Source organism: Jatropha curcas, chromosome 9, assembly GCF_041381405.1.
Source record: "Jatropha curcas cultivar XTBG-Jc1 chromosome 9, XTBG_Jcur_1.0, whole genome shotgun sequence".
NCBI lineage: Eukaryota > Viridiplantae > Streptophyta > Magnoliopsida > Malpighiales > Euphorbiaceae > Jatropha > Jatropha curcas.
In genome coordinates, this window is record NC_143159.1 from 8,503,240 (window position 1) to 8,524,215 (window position 20,976).

Below are 20,976 nucleotides of genomic sequence, written 5' to 3' on the forward strand. Positions count from 1 at the left end.
AAAAAAAAAAGGAAGAAAACCCATGACCAGAAGAACCAATTCTGATTCTAGTTCTCTGGGTTGGAGACCCATAAGCGGCAATTGTAGTTGCTATTTCAATCAAGTAATTAAAGAATTCAAACTTTAATTTATACAAAAAGAAAAAGAAAAAAGAAAAGAGTAGTTTTGCTTATACAAATTGAAATTCCATAACGGTGCTGAAATGTAGTGATAAACAAGAGATAGATAATACTAACCCTACGTGTCTAACTACTAAAAAGCTTTCCACCCGTGTAATAAAACTGAATTCCTCTATAAGAAACACTAACCGCTGGTGCCTTAAAAATACAAATCATGGCAGTTTTTGTTTCATGAGTGTTGTAATAGACGGTATCTGTAAAATACTTTCTCCCTCAGTTGTAGGAACCACAGCAAAAAGAAACAACAAAATGTAACTGTTAGAATATTGCAAATTGCAAACAGCAATAGCTTCAGCTGCCATTCACTGCATCCTTAGCTTCCTGATATTTGCATGCCTGGTTAGATTTAAGGGAAGCAAAGCACATTTAAAATTTTGGAGTGAAATATTTGCATGCATTGGAAGAACTTTACCTGAACTTCTTGAATAAATATTTCAAGTTCGACTAATACTTCCGAGAATGATGGCCGATTGGCAGGAATTGTTTCCCAACATCTCTGCATTAAGTCTAATAGCTTTGGATGTGCATTTTGAGGAAGTTCTGGACGCAGCCCCTGGAGTAAAAGATTAAACAACATAATTATAGTGCATTATACTGTATACATGACATCCAGACAAATTCACTTTCACAGTAAAGATGAAAAATAATGGTGTCCTGTGCTTCTAGAAAAATCAATGAATCATATGCAAGATGAATTAACATATAGACATGCAAACCTGTCTTACTCCCAGCGCAGCTTGCAATGGAGTCATGGTATCATATGGCACCTGCAACAACAGTAAAACTACCAAGTAAGAATTACCTTCAGATAAGTAATGTATGTATTTCTGGAAAGTTGAATATTTTCTAGACGCAAAAAGCCAAGCATAGGTTTAGCAAATACCTTGGCTGTTACCAGCTCCCATAGTACAATAGCAAAGCTGAATATATCGGCTTTTTGATCATATGGTTGATGGTTTATAACCTTGCAACATGTATATTAGCTGTAAGAGACCTAAAAGGGATGCAAGTGCTAAAGAGAACAGTACACTAGAAAGCACATAGAAGGTGGGAAAATTTTCTTTAAAAAAAGATAAATATAAGGGACAAACTTCAGAAACACAAATCACAAAGATAGAGATTTTATTTGTCTTGACAACAAATAAAAATATTGAAGATTGGATGTATTTATGATTTTTGGATATCATTCAACAGTAGACACTGTACGATAATCAAAATGCACAGCAGGGAGACTGAGATGAAAAGGGAATCCAGTAAATGTTCAGTAATACATTTAGAAGTTGAACATAATTTAAGGATGCAGGTTGGTTCTCTATGAAATTGAAATATATCATCTAATTACCAAACAAATAATTGCAAAACCAAGCAGAAAATGTTACAGTGTTGCTGTACATATGGTACTCTGCTACTTGCTACTTAACACACAAGTGCATGCAAGGAAACATGCACAAAATAACCAAATAAAAATAAAAAAGAAGAATTATATAGGGCTAGCAGAGAAGAGAGAAACACAAGACAGAAGCATGGGGAGGAAAGACCTATAGTTACTGAAGACAAATTAGCCATAATTACTCAAAAAATTATGAACACCGTCTTTCTTGTTCAGCTTGAGGGGAGAGAACAGAAGATGCGGAAGGGAAGACCTATTATTATGGCTAAAGTTTTAGCCAATGTTACATAATAGTATCTTTATAAAACAGAAGCAGAAGGCAATAGTTTTTGCCAATGGAAAAAAAAAAAAACAATTAGGAGTTGGCAATTCAAATCATCAGACCAAAAGGCAGTAAGATTGTTCTTCAAAAGTCAAGTCAAAAAGGCAAAAGAATAAAGCAAACCTAAAAGATACAAACCTCAGGTGCCATCCATCTGTATGTTCCAGTCTCTGCCGTCATTACACCCTCTTGATTCTGGAACCGAGCGACTCCAAAATCTGCTACCTTAACAACCTTGAGACAAAAATGTGTCTTTCTTATTATGGTAAAGAGATGTGAAACTAGAACGGCTTTCTTGGTTTGATTAGTAACATATAACCAAGTCATTTCCCATTATCATGATTTTGGTCTATTCGTTTATCTTCTATTGTATTTCCAAACCTCTAAAATCTAGAACAACCAAATTGTTATAAAATTAAGATTGCTTTTAAACATAGCTTCTATTTACATAATTTAGGGGCCGACAAAGATGTGACTGGAATCCAATCAATCAAAGTTAAAAGAATTACTTTTTGTGTGTCCATTAACAAATTCGCTGTCTTCAAATCCCTGTGAATTATATTGTTTTGATGCAAATATTCCATTCCTCTGCAAACATCTATTGCAAACTTCAATAACTGAGGGAGCTTCAATACATTATGGTTCTTATGCAAGTAATCATAGAGACTTCCACCATGCATATACTCTGCAAGCAAGAACAAGCAATGATAAAATATTAAACCAAACAAAAAAAAAAAAAAAAAAAAGAAAAAGAAAACATAAAAATAGAACAAAATATACTACTTGGAACAGGAAGAAACGCAAGACGCATTTCTCCAAACAAAAAAAGTCTAATATCACGTTTCTCAAAAAAAACAAGTCAAGTATCATGTTAGCACCTTTTATTCAAGTTAATGTCTTAATGCATTATAAAGAAATTCCAGGTCAAAAAAATGTACCTAAAAACTTGAATCATTATTACTACATATTCATAATAATGTAAACGCATATAAAGACAAACAACTGACTTAAATATGATCATAAACAATAAATTAGGGGATTCAAAGAAGCATTAATGAATGAAAGAAAGTCCCAGAAGAAATTAAATTGTAGGTACATCTGCAGAAGCTCAGTTGAGTATTTCTTTGAATTTTAAGTCCCAATAATTCTATCACTCTTGTTCTTTATATGTATTAGTTGGCTGTCGATCAAATCAAAAATGGGAATGGGATGACAAAAAAGAACTAAAAGAAAAAGCCATATTCATGCAGGAATATATACCTGTTACTATGCTCAACTGCGGAGACTTTGTACATGCGCCAATAAAGCGAACAACATTTCTATGTTGGACTTGCCTTCATCAAGAAAACATAAACAGGACAAAAACAAAAAGGTAATCAATGAAAAGAAATACAGAGCGCACATATACAACTAAAAGAAACAGAAAAATACCAAAAACAAAAAGCTTACAATTATGACTAGGCAATGATTTCAAATAAGGTTATCTCAAATATCACTAAGTGATAATATTTATTCTATTGTTATTCATCATACAACCTAGGATGATGTGGCAGTGAGTGTTGGGCTAAGAAGTAAACATGCTTGCAATTTTCGGACAGCAAAAATTAGGATGTTAAGATGCAAGTGCAGAAATGCAATGATGGACATGCTAAGGAGCAACAGCATTCACAGGAAGGTGGAAATGGCACTTACAAATGAAGAGTTCAGAGAAGGAAAATTGAGATGTCTTGAGCATGTACATTGTAAGACCACTAAACCATCAACCAATATAAAAGGTTGAGCATATTGAGTTTAAAGGAGATAAGAAAGAAAGCGAAGACCTAGGATGACATGGAGGAAATAGTGAGAAAGGATTCAGAAAATTTAGATATGTTTAATATATAGACCTAAACTATAACCAGTTTGTGATTAGGGCTTAGTAGAGTAAAGTTGAGCATGAATCATTAGTAGCTAGCATATAATGCCCAAGGACATTGCATTATAGGCAAACGCATATTATCTGAGTGTTTAGCAAGTACCAGAAAAACAGAATCAACAAAAGTTAAACCATTGAGTCCGCTCATGCAGTGGCCAGAGGATAAGTACAGTATCAAAAATGAAAAAATTAACTGATAACACAGATATATCATAGATGCATGAATGCCATTAGCTTCCAGTATCATAGTAGTGAGAATGCATAAAGGAAAGTGAAAAAACAAAACAAACATGAGAGTTTGTGTTAAACAACTGAATCTTGTTAGTAAAGAGTTCATCATGGCAAAGTTCCAGAAAATTGGTTCCTTTCATGTTCAAAGTGACCTTGATTAGAAGCATCTTCAACATTCTGGAAGCTAGGATATGTAAAGAAATGATATAATTAGAATTGGGAAGAGAAATTTTCAAAAAAAAAAGATTGGGAAGAGAAGTACTCATATTTTGAAATTTCACAGTAATGTTTTCAGCAAGACAATTTCAGAGCACAAAATGCTAAAACAGTTCGTAAAGGTATCACCTTAGTATTGCAACTTCTTGAGCAAACTCCTCTTCTTGAGTATTATTTAAATGCTCAGATCTAAGAATTTTGATAGCAACATCTTGACCAAGGTAAACTCCACGGTACCTTCACACAGACCGAAGATGAAAGATGAGTAATAGAAAGGACAACAAAGAAATGAAGAGGAGTAAAAGTAGCAAATTTGAGAAATCCCAACTCACAGATCTCCACAAGACCCAGATGCAATTCTTTCTCCTATCTTCAATAATCGTCTATCAATTTCCCAGTCTCCAGATTTTGCCTGCACCGCTGAATATTTATCCACGGCTGAACAAGGAAGTGATGAACCAGACCATGACCCCTATATTTTCAGAGATTGTAGTCATAAAAATTTTGCAGGTATTGTTTTTCTCCTCATACAAAGAAGAAACTGGCACAAGCAGGAAACGAAAATTCAATTACAATTTTCAAAAGGTCTAATGGCATCAAATATCATATCAAACCAAGTGGTACTTGCTAAACAAAACCTAAAAGATGAGAATTTAAGATAATATCCATTCATTAGCTCAGAAATTTTGCAAATTTAGTTTCAATTTTTCAATTGATATGAAACTGGATTTCTATTTGTCTTGGCAATTGAGAAATATAAACAAAATGCCAGGGACAAACAACCTCTCCAAACTTGACCACTGTCAATTTTCATTATACTAACCAGCTGAATTTCTAAGCCAGAACAACTTAACAAGATGAACTGATGAAGTTTGTCATCTGGCTGTCAGGATACAATTTTTTTTTTTTTTTTTTGGTAAGAAGACATTTTGTCCATGTTGACTGAAGACTGTATATACTTCTAAATAGCAAGAAGTCTAGTAACCCAGAATCCCAGAACTAAGAGGATACGCTGCTTCTTAATTTACGGCTGACCAACAAGGTCAAAGCAGGGACCACATTTCTAGAAACCATAAATGTATTTTTTTTACACTATATTACATTTCATTGGGCTCACAAAATGCAACCTCAAGATGATGAGTCTATGGTCTTTCTTACATATTGATTCCTTCCTTAGCGTTTGTCTTTCTGATGTGGGATTTACTCATACATGATATCCTAATGAAACCAGCCAGCACCCGTTCATTCTTCTGACAACAAAAGAATAATCAATAAAATAAGAAATCCTAGGTGCGAGCAAGACCTGTCCCAAGTTATACCAAATGACTTCAACAACAACAATTAAGCTTTAATTCCAAACTAGTCGGAGTCAACTATATGAATACTTTATTTCTATTCCGCTCTGTCTATAACTAAGACGGCACAAATGTCAAGTTATACCAGGCAACTTCACCAATTCAAATTAACTGTCTCTGACAAGTATGCTTATTCATTACCAAGACAACTAAATTTTCTCCAGCAATATATGTCATCACAATACAAGTGGGAAAAAGTATATATAACCAATTCCTGGAAATTAAGAAAATATTTTCTTAGTTCTCTTATATAGAGCAATTTAACTTCTTTATAAAACCAGCATGACTTAATAAAATACCTATTTGAAACTAAACAGAAAAGCACAATAAGACGGGCTTTACCTCACTTCTAGCAATTGCTTTTTCCATAGCCTTATACAAACCATCTGTATCCTGGCCACAACATTGCAAAGTCAGCAACATTTGGACTCAGCATAGATCCCTGTCATAAAGAAATATAATCACAATGCTCCTTAATATAATATAAGGCCATTGTCCCTGGGATAAAAACATTACTTTTTTTAAATAAATTAATTTGATATTTTTTAAGATTAAAAAATATATATGTGGGAATTCATCAAAGGTAACAACTCAAGTATTTAGTTCAATATCTAATAATTTCAAGGAATTGTAAACACAGGCACATAGAATTGAAAAGATAGATATTGGCAATTCGTGAAAAAAAAAAAAAAAAAAAAAAAAAAAAAAAAAAAACAGATTAGTGATAAAATATTAAATCATACAGGAAGTCACAAAAGAGAGAGAGAGAGAGAGAGACCAATAGTGGCCACGACTAGAACGAAGATATCCTATAAGCTGCATATCATGAAGATTCTTAGGTACTGATAGTGACTATACTAGCATCAAAAAGAATAAGAAATGGTTTCCCAAACAGCATTAACAATTAACATTCTGAATTATTAAAAGCAAGCTGCATAACAAATAAATATCAAGTAATAAATACCTGAACCGGCCATCCATCCACCACAAACACATCCAAAGAGTAGCCATCAGATGTCGAGAACACATGCGCTTCACGTATGTTAAGTCCTATATCTGAAAGCAAAGCAGAAAGCTAGAAGAAAATTGCACCTTGTCAGAAATAGTTCATGATTATTGATTCTGTTCAAATTTAATCAAGCTTAGCTGTTTGATTTCATCAGTATAGTTTTCCATGTTACACATTCCCACAGTTCCCAGAAATTTGTTATTTTAAACACTTGACATTTTTCCCAAGAGTCCTTTTACTCTGCTTCAAGAGCATTTCACAACCTCCATTGATCTCATTAAAGATATACCTATAAGGGGGCATCTCGTTTTTGTTCCTTTTCCCATAATGAACCTAATAATCACAACAACCGCACCTACCCTTTAACACTTCAGTTAAAGTTTGAAATGGAAAGAATATACTAAACTGCAATAAGATACAATTAAAAATATCCAGCAAACTGCATCTAGGGGAACTACCAAGCAGACAGCCAAAGTGACAGTGCCATGCCCTAACATTGGTTGTAATGCCACCAGCAAATGAAAAAAGAGCTAGGACACCCATACCAACAAAAGTGTTCTCTGAAACCTAATAAATAGCTTAGTGGAGTGGCATAGAAATGAATGTGAGTTATTTGGAGGGTAGTATTGATAAATGATCTTTTGACTGGTTCACTTTTAACTAAAAAAGAAAAGGGAGCAATTGATTTGGGATGCTTTTGACTGGTTGACTTTTAACTAAAATAGAAAAGTGAGCAATTGATTTGGGACATCCCAAATCAGTAATCTGGACTATTATTTTGGGATAGAGGGAGTACAATACTTAGGTCTTGCTGTGAAATAGAAAAATATTCTTATTAATGTTACTACTGACAGTTGTCAATGTTGGTTTGTAAATACAGAGAGAAAAAGAAAAACATAGGTTTTGGGGAAAAAATAAAAAAGGAAGAAAATTAAATCCTACTTCTATTTTCATATCTATATTTTGCTCATGTGATGTCACCAATTACAGATCCCAAAAAATTGTCATACAAGATCAATCAAAAGTGCTTCAAACCCTGGCAACAAACAAGTACTGAATATAATTCTTCCCAAACATACCTGACTAAGAAGCTTTGGCTTGTCGACAGTAGAAAATATTACTTCATGAAGTGGAACATGCATAAATTTTTGCCTGCATTTAATTTTCAAACATACAGCTTATTTCCCAGCATAAAATGCAAATTAAAAATCTAATAGAACAGATTTTTATTTTTACAATAATGTGTACAAACAATTATTGTTGATATATGCAATTTCAACACTATCTCAAGCTATCTGGTATTTTTTTTTTTTTAAAAAAAAAAAAAAAAAAAAAAAAAAAACAGCACCATCTCAAGCCAACCTATAAGTATTTAAGATAAAAAAGGCTTAACCATCAAATATATCCCAAACTTTGCATCTTTTAATAATTACACCCCAAATCCAACTTAACCTCTCAGGCACCCCAATTTTAATTTTTTGTCACAATTGTACCCTAATCCCAAATTGGTCAAAATTAGTGAATAAAATATATTAAATGTGGGTCTCATAACTCATACTTGAATTAACTGAACCTAAGGAATAAGTTGGCTAAATTATATAAAATACCACATACTATGGCGGTTGTAACAATTGCACCCCAAAACGACCTTACCTCCAAATACCTCAATTTTAACTTTTTACCACAACTGCACCGCAAATTCAAATTATGGCAAACTTATTGTCATAATTTCACCCTGAATTCATATAAGGGGTCACATTTAATTACAATTCCATCCTAAATTCAAATTTTATCTTATTTTAATAGGACAACCCTAGATTACTGGAGAAGAAGTAATCAAGAGGAGATAAGTTCAGAATAAAGCAAAATACTTTGCAATGGCTTTATAGAAAAAGTTTTATGAAACACACAGTTTCACTTAACCAACCTTTTAGATTAAATTAACGTAATGTGTAGATGTAGGACTCACAATTTCTATTTTTTATTCAATAAATTTGTCATAATTTGTATTTAGATGTTTGGAGGTTTAAGGTTGTTTTGTGGTAAACCATGTTTCCTTGAGTAATCTAGGGTTTGCACATCAAAATGAGATGAAATTTTGATTAGAGTTTAATTATTTGCCATAATTTGCTTTATTCCGAACCCATCTCTTATTGATCACTTCTTTTCTAGTAATTTAGGGTTTGCTCTATTAAAATATGATAAAATTTTAATTTAAGGTGAAATTGTAATTAAATGGGACGCCTAATTTGAATTTATGGTGTAATTATAACAATATATTTGCTATAATTTGAATTTGAGGTGAAGTTGTGACAAAAAGTGAAAATTGGAGTATCTAAGTGATAAAAGTCGTTTTGGGGTACAATTGTTACAACCGCCAAAGCTTTGGGATATTTTATATAATTTGGCCAATTCATTCTTTAGGTTAAGTTAATTCATTCTTTAGGTTAAGTTAACTCAAGTATGAGCTATAGGTCCCACATTCAATATATTGTATTCAATAATTTTGACCAATTTCGAATGAGAGTATAATTGTGAAAAAAAGTTCCAATTGGAGTGCCTAAGGGGTTAAGTTGGATTTGGGGTGAAATTGTTACAAGAGCAAAGTTTGGGATATATTTAATGATTTAGCCATAAAAAAAAACGTATACATGTAATGTATACATGTCTTCATTTTATGTATTTTCCAAATTACCTAGAAAATAAAAGGAAAATTAGGTTTGTGTTTATTAAAATTTATATTTCCTGTCCCCCATAAAGAGTTCTCTTTTTCCATTCTAACACAAATTTTTTATTTTCGTGTTAATTAGTCTCCAACTAGGCCTTTCTAATATGATTGTTGGAATAATGACTCCTGGTTGTTTTTTCCTAAAATTTACATATTTAAGAAAAAAAATTTCTGAAGTATTTAAAATATTAAAAACTAATTATCTTTTTAACCCTTTATAGTGACTTAGTGAGGTACATGACAGAACAAGAAAAGATCATTGAAAATATTTTCATTTGAACTTGTCATCCAAATAAGTTTCATTTCAACTTGTCATCTAAATTAGTGTTGCTCATTAACAAGAGAGAATTCCAAATGCCAACAAGGAACAAGAACATGCTAGTATTAAAATAGCCAAAAGCATTCACAGTTACATAAGATATACATCATAAACTCACTGCATTAAATTCATTCCAATTCCCAATTTCTTCATGTACAGCTAACAAAGAGCAATGGCCTTTTTGAACTTTTAGAATAAAAATGTAAACACAAGAAATAGGAATAGGCATTACTGAAGTACCTTCTGGAAACATCCTCTCGATCATATGTTTCTTCCCTTCCCTTGGAAGTCTTTCTGACATCCAAATTTAAATCCTCGAGCTTGGAGCAGGGTTCAAAGTCAATTGCACAATCCTTGATTCTACATACAACAATGACAAAAAAAAAAAAATGGAGAAGATAAATTGACAAATTGACAGTTTCCTGCATACTGAAACCTTATCAGTGATGCATAAAATGTGCAAACATTTATATCCTAATATACAAATTTGCTCACTTGAAGAAAAGTGGAGAAACGTATTATAAATCTGCAGCCACACATGAAGTGAGATCTCTATAAAATAGAATACCTCTTATTCGATGACGCAACTCCTCCATTATCTGCATCAATATCTGGCCTTTCAGCAGAAATAATATCCATAAATTGTTGGTCATCACCATCATCTGCCCTAGTGCAAAGATCCTTCCAGAAGTGAAAAGGACAAAAAAATAGAAAACAATAAATGTTAGCTGCAGCATTGAAACAGAATAAAAGGTTGAGATCAAAACCAATATACCCTGGCTGAAAAGTTCCTCTATGTGATTTTTCAAATCTCAACACAATTATAGGACTTTGAATTTATTTCTAAGCAGTTAAGTGGAAATACATGTAGTATTATAATAAAATATTCTGAAAATAGGCTTCTGAGACTTCTACAGGGCAATGAAATTAATGAGACAATCATCATTCAGAGTTGCCCATTAAAACAAAGAAGAGAAGGAGAAAGATACCACGAACAAGTTCACTTTTCCAGCCAACCAAAAAAGATAAATTTTCATTTAATAAAAGCAGTGTAGAGGAAAATTGAATAGCCGAAAGCAGGGAATGGAGCTTCTGCACATGGATTGGCCCAGTAACAGTACGATGTCAGATAACTTCTAAATAAGAGAAAGAAATATCTTCAATCAACTCAGCAGTACAGAGGAAGTTCCAATAGTAAAGCTAGTTCCCATGATAGTACACTCCAAGAACATGTTAACACATGTGTTTGAACATCTGCAGCTTCATTGTTTTTCAGACTGAACATCCACTGACATGATTATTCCCCTTTATTTAAAGCAAGCATTTAACCATGTTACTATTTTAACAATTCCCGTAACAGTAAACAATTTCCATCAAGCAAAACAACTTTTTGCCATGATTCGATTTTGAAACAGAGGGAGTGTAACACAAAGTTGTATTCCTCTGGAATGCCTGATTATTATGCTACTAAACACCTTCAATATTTACAGATCTCTAATCTTCAGTATGAGAATATGCATACATATAGCATCCTCTCTTAAATTATAAAATAAAAAATAAAAAAAAAAACTCAGATTGGAGTATTTTCCGTCCCATTTTTCTCTCCAATCCTTTCATTATGAACATTACTCAAAAGGAAAGCCAAATCAAGACACTTCATCCTATTACGTGACATTCATACCCAAAAACAAATACAGGTTTCGTAAGCTCCCTCAGCAACAAAAGTTCAAAAAAATTGGCATGAACCAAATAAAAAGGTAGTACCTCCAAGAAACGAATATGATATGCTGGTCGTTTCTCTGGATCCTTTGCCAATGCAAGAAGTTTTTGGTGTATCAGAACATCATCTACTCTATCCATGTTGATATCAAGTCCATAACTGAAATGTATGAGCAAGTAGAAAGCAATAAGTTCATCAGTCCATAAGACAAAAGCCATGTGCAGAAAGCATGAAGCCAAGTATTAGCATACGGATGAACCCAAATAAGCAGCAAAGCACAGACACACAAGGGCATTGAAAATCTCAGGCCAAAACTTGCTTTCTATTTTTATGGGGAAAAAAAAAACCTTTCAGATTTTAAGCATATATGCTTAAACGCCAAACACAGCCTACCTTTTGGAAACACTCCAGATTTTCTTCCCGATTTCAATTTCCCTTGATGAAAAACCATTAGCAATTATATAAACACGAACTTAACAAGTATATTCTTATGGTTTTCCAGTAACTATAGTGCACAAAAATGCTCCGAATGCCTAAAGAAAACAGCCAGCCAAAATTCTAAGCATAGACCATCTTACCAAAACTTGTTGAATCATAATCAGCTTTATCAACCTAAACCAGTTCTTACTTTCAAAATCCGAACACTTAACCAGAAATTCAAAACTATATACACAAAAAATTAAAAGACAAATTAGATAGAATAACACATGCACATTCTAGTTATATACATATATAGCCACAAAAGATTCAAGAAGTCGTAACAACTCAAATTTTCAAAACAATAAACGGCCTCACCATTTCAAAACCAAATACAGAAACATAAAGACATGCAAATATGCATTTTACTGGTACAAAATCGAACCTAGGAGGCAATCGATTGAAGTGAGCATCGAGTAACTCGCGAAACAACTCAGGATTAGAAACAGCTTCCTCTTGTCCACTCTCCATAAAGCGATTAAACACATCATTTCTCACATCGTAGCTGCTGTAGCTCCCAAAGCTCCTCGGCGGCGACGAGCTCTCACCAACTCCTTCCGTCAAATCCATTGGATATTTTTCCTCTTTTCTTTTTCTTCTCTGCTAGTTGCAGCCTCCAGCAGCTACTCCTGCCATGGGAGAGAGTGAAGGAAAGAAGGAAAGCACGAGAAAGTTCAGTGTGGAGAGAGAAAATTTTGATCAGTAGAAAGGATCTTTGACTGATGATAGAATCTATAAGGAGAAAGAAAATTGGGTGAATTGGGAGTATTGAAGCAAAAGGGAGGGCAACTTCGTCCTCTGAACAAACTGTTGCAGGCTACGGAGGCTTAGAGCTAGGAAAGAGAAAGACAACATTCAATCGAAGTTTGAACAAAGAAGAGCAGAAGCAGGTCTGTTTTCGCCTTTGTATTTCCTTCTCTTTTTTGTTTTTTTCTTAAGTGAAATGGATAGGGTTGTTAAGTTTGGTGTGTCAGAGCAAATGTCTAAACTGCCCTCAATAATTTTGGGGATTTACTGGTTTTAGGAAGAAAATTACTCGAATAGCTATTTCGTACAAAAAAAGGAAAACGAGCTATAATTACGTTGCCCACGCTACACGCGTTTCATAAATGAGAATGCGATAACATAACATGATGGTTATAATATAAAGTGACAGGCGTCTTATGGGTATGGTTATGTTTCGTTCGTCTTGTTCATTAGCCACGTGCAGAATTTCCTTCTATGGCGGGACAAATTAGGGGTGAGCAGTCCTCGCATTCTAACAGATAACAAAACCAAACCAAGTGATTTCGGTCGTGACTCAAACAATTATTTTAAGAATTCGAATATCAATCTATCAGTTTGAATATATAAAATTATTTATTTTTTAATTTTTAATTTTTAGTTGCATTACTATATATTAATTAATTAAATTTATTTTTAAATTCAAAATAACTAATTTAATTTAAAATAATTGACTCGAAACTGAATTTAACTAATTCCATTTGTTTGAATCGATTATTATAACAATTTCATACCAAATTTGATTACGATAATAATATATTATAATAGATTGAAACTGAACTAATTTGATTTGATTAATTGCATAGTCATCCTTAGATAAATAAGTGTTTCTTCTTTTTTTCATAAGAAGAAGAAATTTCTCTCAAATGAAAAATTGATATTTTATTCTTTAAATAAGTAAATAAAACTTGATAAATTTCATATAATAATTTAATTTGTTTTCCTTTTTGAAAGGATAATAATTCCATCCATTTCACCCCTTTTTATATTTATTTGGTTGATAATACAACAACATTCTTCAAATGACAACGAATTTCTCTAATGGATGTTTGTCTCACTCTGTTTTTTTTTTTTTTTTTTTTTTGAAACATTGTCTCACTCTGTTAAGTAAATAATAAGTGAGAGTAAATTTATCAAATTTTTTTTAATATATATATATATATATATATATATATATATATATATATATATATATATACTTTTTAGATTACTTTTCTAATTTCATATTGTTGAAGGACATGGGTAATTCCAAGTTGAATAAATATACATCGACTAAATGACATACTAACCAAAAAGACTTAAATTTTTTTGTGCGAGAGGTAAATCAAACTTATTATAAACTTAGATATTAAATTAAATATATTATTAATTGAATGAATTTACTCTTAAGATTCAGATTCTTAACATATATCAAAAACAAATTCCACTTGTTTATAATTTAAAGAAAAAAGTCTCGTTAGAAGTATGAATCCGAGTTTTATTTATTTATTAAATATAATCAATAAGTAGATTTAAATTCCACTTGTTTATTTATTTATTTATTTTTTAAAAAAGTCTTTTACATGCTGAACTCTACAACTAAACATGTATATTTAAACGAGTTTGGTAAGCAATTAATTTAAAAAATATTTATTTATATACTTTATTACTAAGAAAATATCTAGGTTGGTTACAAGTCCTAGTCACGTAGCCGATGTAATTTTGCGTTTGTTTGAAGGTTCCTCAAATCGTGGGTTATCTCTTAGCTATTTATTTATAAATTGGGGGAAGTGATTCCATGGAATCCTCCACTTTTCTGCAAGGGAATATACTATTTCTTGAATTTGTCAACTAGTTCAGACTTCTCTTTCCCTAAATAATAGGCTTTTGTCGGAATAAATAAAAGGGTATTCGGCAAGGTAGCTGACGTTCTCAACATTATCTTTTCTTTATTTGTTTGTTAGAGCCTAAAGGGAGGTCCAATGCGCATGAACTAAAATTTCTTTTTTTTAAGTAACTAAACATTCAGCAACGCATGCGACGTTTAGGTCATCGTCTTTAATTTTCTTTTCTTTGAAATTTTCTACCATGTGTTTGAGGAAATTCAACTTACATAAATCTTTATACTAATATTATTATTATTTTTTTGTTTAAGTTATTGGTTTACCCAATGATAGTTTTATTTATCAATATGTATTTTCAAATATTTTGTAACTAAAAAAGTTGCAAGATTATAATAGTTCGGAATACTGATATTTTATAATATTTTATAATAGATATTTATTTTGTAATAATCTAATATCTCTTTACGCTAAAATCAACAATTTTAAAGATTTTTAATTTTTGGTTAATATATAATTTTTAAAATAATAATTTTTATATTTTTAAATTATTTAATAAATATTTAATCGATCTAATTCGTAATTTTTAATTAATATATAATTTTAAAATAATAATTTTTATATTTTTAAATTATTTAATAAATATGTAATCGATCTAATTCGAAATATTTTAACATTTTACGTTGCTTCGAATTAGTTAAGCGATTGAAGTTGATGTAGGTTAAATAAAGTACAGTGACGATGAAGATTTGATTCTCATAAATGGGTTTGTTTCTGAAGATACTAATGGCCCATTCCTGTCAATTTATATGTCTTCTTTTTGCATTATAGACAATGGCATAGGGACCTGTCATTACTATAATTTATCTTGTTGTAATGTTTCTTTATCAAGAAATGGCCAGAATCCTGACTCTTTGCTTAACTGCTTTTGCATTATTGGGTTAGTGGGTTTGAATCTCTGCCTGTGCAATTACTGTTTCAAAGGATTTTTTTTTTTTTTTTAAGATATTGATTAAGAAATTCTCCAACAAATCTTACCAGATATTGGTAAAATATATACTTAGCTCCCTAAATTATATCCTAATTAATATTTTATCTCTCAATTTTTGATAAATTACTATAACATTCCGTAGTATTTGTTTAAATTCTTTATCTAGTCTTTCTGTCAAAAAAATAACCTATCCCATTAAAAAAAGTGAGCATATTTCGTCTAAAAAGTCTATTTGTCTAATGGAAAATTTTGGAAAAAACCGGATAGTGAATTTAAGTAAAATTTGGAGATGTTAGTAATAACTTTTTCAAAATAAAGGGTAACAGTATTAATTAATATATAATTTAGTGACTCAAATATATTTTATTCAAAGATATTACTCTCTCTGTTCCACTTTAATAGCAACAAGTAATCATTTTTTTTTCACTTTAACTACTTATGATTTTGAGAATATATTAATAATTTTTTTTCAATTTTATTTATATTTATCAGGTGTTTTGTAGTAAAATTAAATAAAAAGTTTTTAATTTTAAGAAAAGCAATTTAGACATTTCACTATGTATTTTTAAAAAAACCAACATGTTTCAATCATTTTCTTAATATTGAAAAAAAATCAAATATTACTATAAACGTGGAACAGAAGCAGCGATTCACATGTTGTTTGGCCCTCCATTATTATTATTATGCCTTATGTCTTCTTGGCACGTGAGCCTATTATGTCTTGCGTCTTTTTCGCATGTGAGCTGTCTTGCGTCTTTTTCGCATGAGCAGCTGTTTATTTGATCAGAGTTGTCTTGCGTCTCTTGCATGAGCAGTCTTTTATTTTCAAAATTATGGCTAGTTCTTCTGTGGCTCCGAATGAGGTTCCAAACCTTGCAGCATTAATGATTGATGAGGATGAGGATGCTATCATTGATGCCCCAGTAATATAGGAGACATCAGTTGATTATTCTCTGTGCTTGGTGGGCCGTCTTTTGTCCGATCGAAGAGTAAATTTAGGTGCTATGAAGTCCACCTTGGCTGGAATTTGGCAACCAGGTAGAGGAATCCATTTTGAGGAGATTGATCCAAAGGTATTTTTGATTCGTTTCTTCCAGAACGTGGATTTTAATAGAGTTTGGAATAGGTCCCCTTGGACGTTCAACAACCAACTTTTTATGATTGAAAAGATCAACCCTGGATAAGATCCCCGAACTGTCGAATTGCTTTTCATGAAGGTCTAGGTTCAACTCAAAGGAGTTCCGGTGGGTATGATGATTGAGCAATTTGGGAAGCAGACAGGTGATTTCATTGGGAAATTTATTTTGTTTGACACTGGTAAATCAGACAGGGAGAGGAGGGAGTATATGAGAATTCGAGTTGCTATAGACATTCGAAAACCGATCAAAAGGTGGAAGAAGATGAGGAGGGCAGACGGACGTATCTTCGCTGTGGCTTTTTCCTATGAAAGACTTCCCACGTTTTGTTTCATATGCGGTCGTTTAGGCCATAGTGACAGTATCTGTGAAGTGTTGTTTCAAGTCGCCGGTGAAGTGGAGAGGGGTTGGGGTCCTTGGCTCAGGGCGAATGTCCGGCAAGGAGGTGCTGCAGCTGATGATCGACGCTGGTTCCGTGACAAATATGGTCATAAAATTTCAGATAACCCCGTATGCTGGTTCTGTGATTGATGCTTCTGTGCAGTTGCATGCTCCTAATGGTTCAAAGGATCAGAACTATCCTTTAAATTTGAAAGTCAACTTACCTTTTTCCACTGCACCTACTTTATTTGAAAATGGACCGAATAATGGGCTTATGTCGACGGATTCTGCAGGTGGAGTACTAGATTTGGTGGGTAAGAATTTAAATGAAGATGAAATGATGCTTGTGGCAGAAGGAAAAAAAAGGGCCAGGGTTGACCATGTGATTATTTTACATGACTCTGCAGCAACAAATATGGAGGTTGCGGATGACTCTCTTGATGAAAATATTCTTGGAGTTCATTCAGATGCTATCCTTGTTTCGGTGGGACCTGAAACCCAGGCCCACCGAATATCATGAATATTCTTTGTTGGAACGGTCGAGGACTTGGCAACCCTTGGGCAGTAAATGCACTTAATGACCTTATTCGATGTCATAAGCCAACTGTCATTTTTTTATCTGAAACTTTATTTGCTTTGAACAAAATAGAACAGCTCCGCTGCAGACTTCATTATGATTGTTGTTTTACTGTGGATGCCATGGGACACAGTGGTGGTTTAGCCATTTTGTGGAATTCTCCTATTAACTTAGAAGTTCTACGTTATTCTCCAAATTTTATTGATATGAAAATTGTTGAAACTGAAGGTTTTATTTGGCTCCTCACTGGATTTTATGGAATGCCGGAAAGATACCGTAGACAAGCTTCATGGAATGTTCTTCGCTCCTTAGCTCGTTTGGAAAATCTCCCCTGGCTAATTTGTGGAGATTTTAATGATCTAATGTACGCTGAAGAAAAGAAAGGGCGTCTTCCTCATCCTCCATATTTATTACAGGGTTTTTGGGACACTGTGGCTGACTGTGATATGGTTAATTTGGGCATGTCGGGGTACCCTTTTACTTGGGCTCACGGTCGTGGTCAACATCAGGTGGAGGAAAGATTGGACAGAGCTTTGGGAAATGTCTTTTGGCAGACTCACTTTCCTAATTATCAGGTTCAGAATTTAGTCTCAAGTAAGTCCGATCACTCTCCTCTTTTAATTCTTACTTGATGAAGGTCCATCTAGCCTAGCCTTACAAGCTGTCCTAGACGTGGGCCTTGGTCTTGATTCCATTAGTGAAGTTGATGAAGACAGTCCAAGTGAAGATGGGCTTGGTGGGAGTGACATGTTCAATCTGAAGCTACAGCTCCTTTTAGGGCCATTTGGGTTCCTTCAAACCATCATCTTTGAAGACAACAATCAAGGAGCACTTGGTTGATCATTGACTATGAATTCCAGCTCATTTGTGTTGTTTTCAAACTTAGTTAGGTGTTCTTTGAATTGTGCCTTTGAATGAGTTTTTTCAAACTTAGTTAGGTGTCCTTTGAATTGTGCCTTTGAATGAGTTATTTCAAACTTAGTTAGGTGTCCTTTGAATAAGTTGTTTTCAACCTAGTTAGGTGTATCTTTGAATGTGTTGTTTTCAACCTAGTTAGGTGTCCTTTGAAATTGTGTCTTTGAACAACACATTCAAAGGGAGTTTATGGCTATCTCTTGTTTCCCTATATAAAGGGATTTTGTGTACTTTGAAAGATAGATTTGGAATAACAAGAAAGTGTTAATCACATTTGGGTTTTATTAGTTTCCAAAAACTATTGGGTTTTGTTTGTTTCCAAAAACAATCATCTATCTTTTTTTTAGGTACTGTAGCACGAATGCTTCTGAGTTCCTGTAGCAAGTTCCTGTAGCACTCGATGTTCTCTATCAAAACCATAGCCCTTTCCACCACGCCATCAGTTGGTATCAGAGCCAACAATCTTACCTTCTTTCACTTTTATTTGTTTTCAAGTTATGCTTAATAACCAACAAGCATCTCTTAACAAAGACAAACAAGTCATGTTAGAAGATCAAGATCTAGCCTCAGCAATTGAGAAAATGAGGTTGGAAATGGAGGTTCTTAAGGCCAAGAATGAAGTCTTAGAAACACTCATCCAAAATACTCCCCCAAATACCCGAAGTCCTCATGAAGAGGAACTGACTAATGAAGATTTCAATGGAGAGGACCAACACCTTGTGTTGGGACGTGGAGGTTTTAGAGGGAGAGGGAGAGGATTGTTACATGGAGGATTTGGCCAAGGGGCAAGGCGTTTGCCACCACCCATTCGTGTTGAAAGACAAGAAGAATCTTTCAACTATAAAATCGAATTACCTGAATTTCATGGTAAGATCGATGCTGATGCCTATCTTGAATGGATATACTCAATGGAGAGATCCTTTGAACTGAGGGAGGTGTCCGAAGACAAAAGAATGAAGCTTGTTGCTATGAAGTTGAAGGGATATGCTGCCCTTTGGTGGGATAATTTGCAAAAACGAAGGATGAGGGAAGGGAGGCCTCAAATTACTCAATGGGATAGGATGAAAGAAGAGATGGATGCAGTGTTCTTGTCACCCCATTATAGATAGAAAATGATTGAGAAAATGTTGAGCCTCAAACAAGATACTAAAACCGTGGAACAATACACCATGGAATTTGAGGAATTCTTATTGAAGTGTGAGGTCGAGGAGACCGAGGAGCTGATCATGGGGCGTTTTCTCCAAGGATTGCGATTCGACATCCAAGACATGGTAAGCTTCTACCCTTATGAATCTCTTATTGAATTAAAGAGATTAGCACTAAGAAGTGAGACAAGTTTGAAGCATTCACACCAAAACAAAACCAATATCAGACCTTATAACCACAAACCGAGCTCTAGTAGCCCCAATTCTGCCCCTATCAAGACCACATACACACCCTCACCAAAACCCCCTCTTAAAAACACTTTCAACACACCAAGAAATACCCAATTTGTCCCACCATCCAAAAATACCTCTAAGAATGCTTTGAAATGTTTCAAATGCCAAGGGTATGGACACTTCCAATCTGAATGTCCTTCAAGGAAAGTAATGACCTTTAGAGAGATAGAGGAGATTGAGGAAGAAATATACCATGCTGATTCTGTTGCAGTAAATAGTGAATTGAATGTTGATGAGGGAGATATGCTAGTTTGTGATGCAATGGAAGATGGGGAGTGTTTAGTGTTGATGCGTATTTTGAATATTGAAAAGAATGAGGAGGATTGGAGGAGGAAATCCCTATTTCACACTAGATGTTTGACAAAAAATAAATTGTGTGAAGTTATTATTGATAGTGGTGCATGTGAGAATGTTGTATCCAATGAAATGGTTGCGAAGTTGGGATTGAAAACCGAGCCAATTGACAACCCTTATAGGTTGGCTTGGCTGAATTCTGAGCATGAAATTAAAGTCACTAAGAAGTGTCTAGTTCCTTTTGCAATTGGGCAATACGTGGATGAGGTGAGTTGCCATGTTATCCCAATGACAGCTTGTCACTTGCTTCTTGGGAGACCTTGGTTGTATGATAAGGATGTGCAACACCAAGGAAAGGCCAATACTTACACCTTTTTCCATGAGGGTAACACCATCTTGCTCACACCGTTACTACCCGAGAAGCGGAAGAAGAAAAGAGAAGTTGGAATGGTTGGATTGTTATCCAATGATGAGAAGAGTGAGATCATGAAAAAGCTGCCTAGCTATGTTCCAATTGATGTGGAGGATGAGCCTAAACAGAATCATGTGATTCCAAAAGAGGTACAATTTCTTATTAGAGAGTTTGAGAGAGTTTTCCCGAACACTTTACCTATCGGTTTGCCCCCTCTAAGATCAATACAACATGAGATCAGTTTTGTTCCGGGAGCTCAAATTCCTCATAAGCACTCCTATAGAATGAGTCCTAAAGAGAGTGATGAATTACAAAAGCAAGTTGATGAATTGTTAAAGAGAGGCTTTATAAGGGAGAGTGTTTCTCC

The 20,976-nt window shown here is 33.6% G+C and overlaps 1 protein-coding gene across 2 annotated transcripts; it reads right to left on the reverse strand.

Moving 5' to 3' along the window:
- Positions 1 to 73: 73 nt before the first annotated feature.
- LOC105629128 (serine/threonine-protein kinase STY46) lies at positions 74 to 12,916 on the reverse strand. 2 transcript variants are annotated; one of them, XM_012210656.4, is made up of 16 exons: positions 12,247 to 12,907; positions 11,429 to 11,543; positions 10,233 to 10,345; positions 9,905 to 10,024; positions 7,697 to 7,769; positions 6,573 to 6,683; positions 5,951 to 6,001; positions 4,586 to 4,725; positions 4,383 to 4,490; positions 3,152 to 3,225; positions 2,401 to 2,576; positions 2,030 to 2,125; positions 1,063 to 1,143; positions 896 to 946; positions 592 to 732; positions 74 to 500 (listed from the first exon to the last, which is right to left on the reverse strand). In XM_012210656.4, exons 1-16 carry the CDS (start codon positions 12,429 to 12,431, stop codon positions 471 to 473), a joined length of 1,665 nt encoding a protein of 554 aa, XP_012066046.1. In that variant the 5' UTR covers positions 12,432 to 12,907; the 3' UTR covers positions 74 to 470. The 2 variants fall into 2 exon arrangements, with proteins under 2 accessions (XP_012066046.1, XP_012066045.1); XM_012210655.4 differs by having other exon boundaries at positions 74 to 732; positions 12,247 to 12,916.
- Positions 12,917 to 20,976: the final 8,060 nt, after the last annotated feature.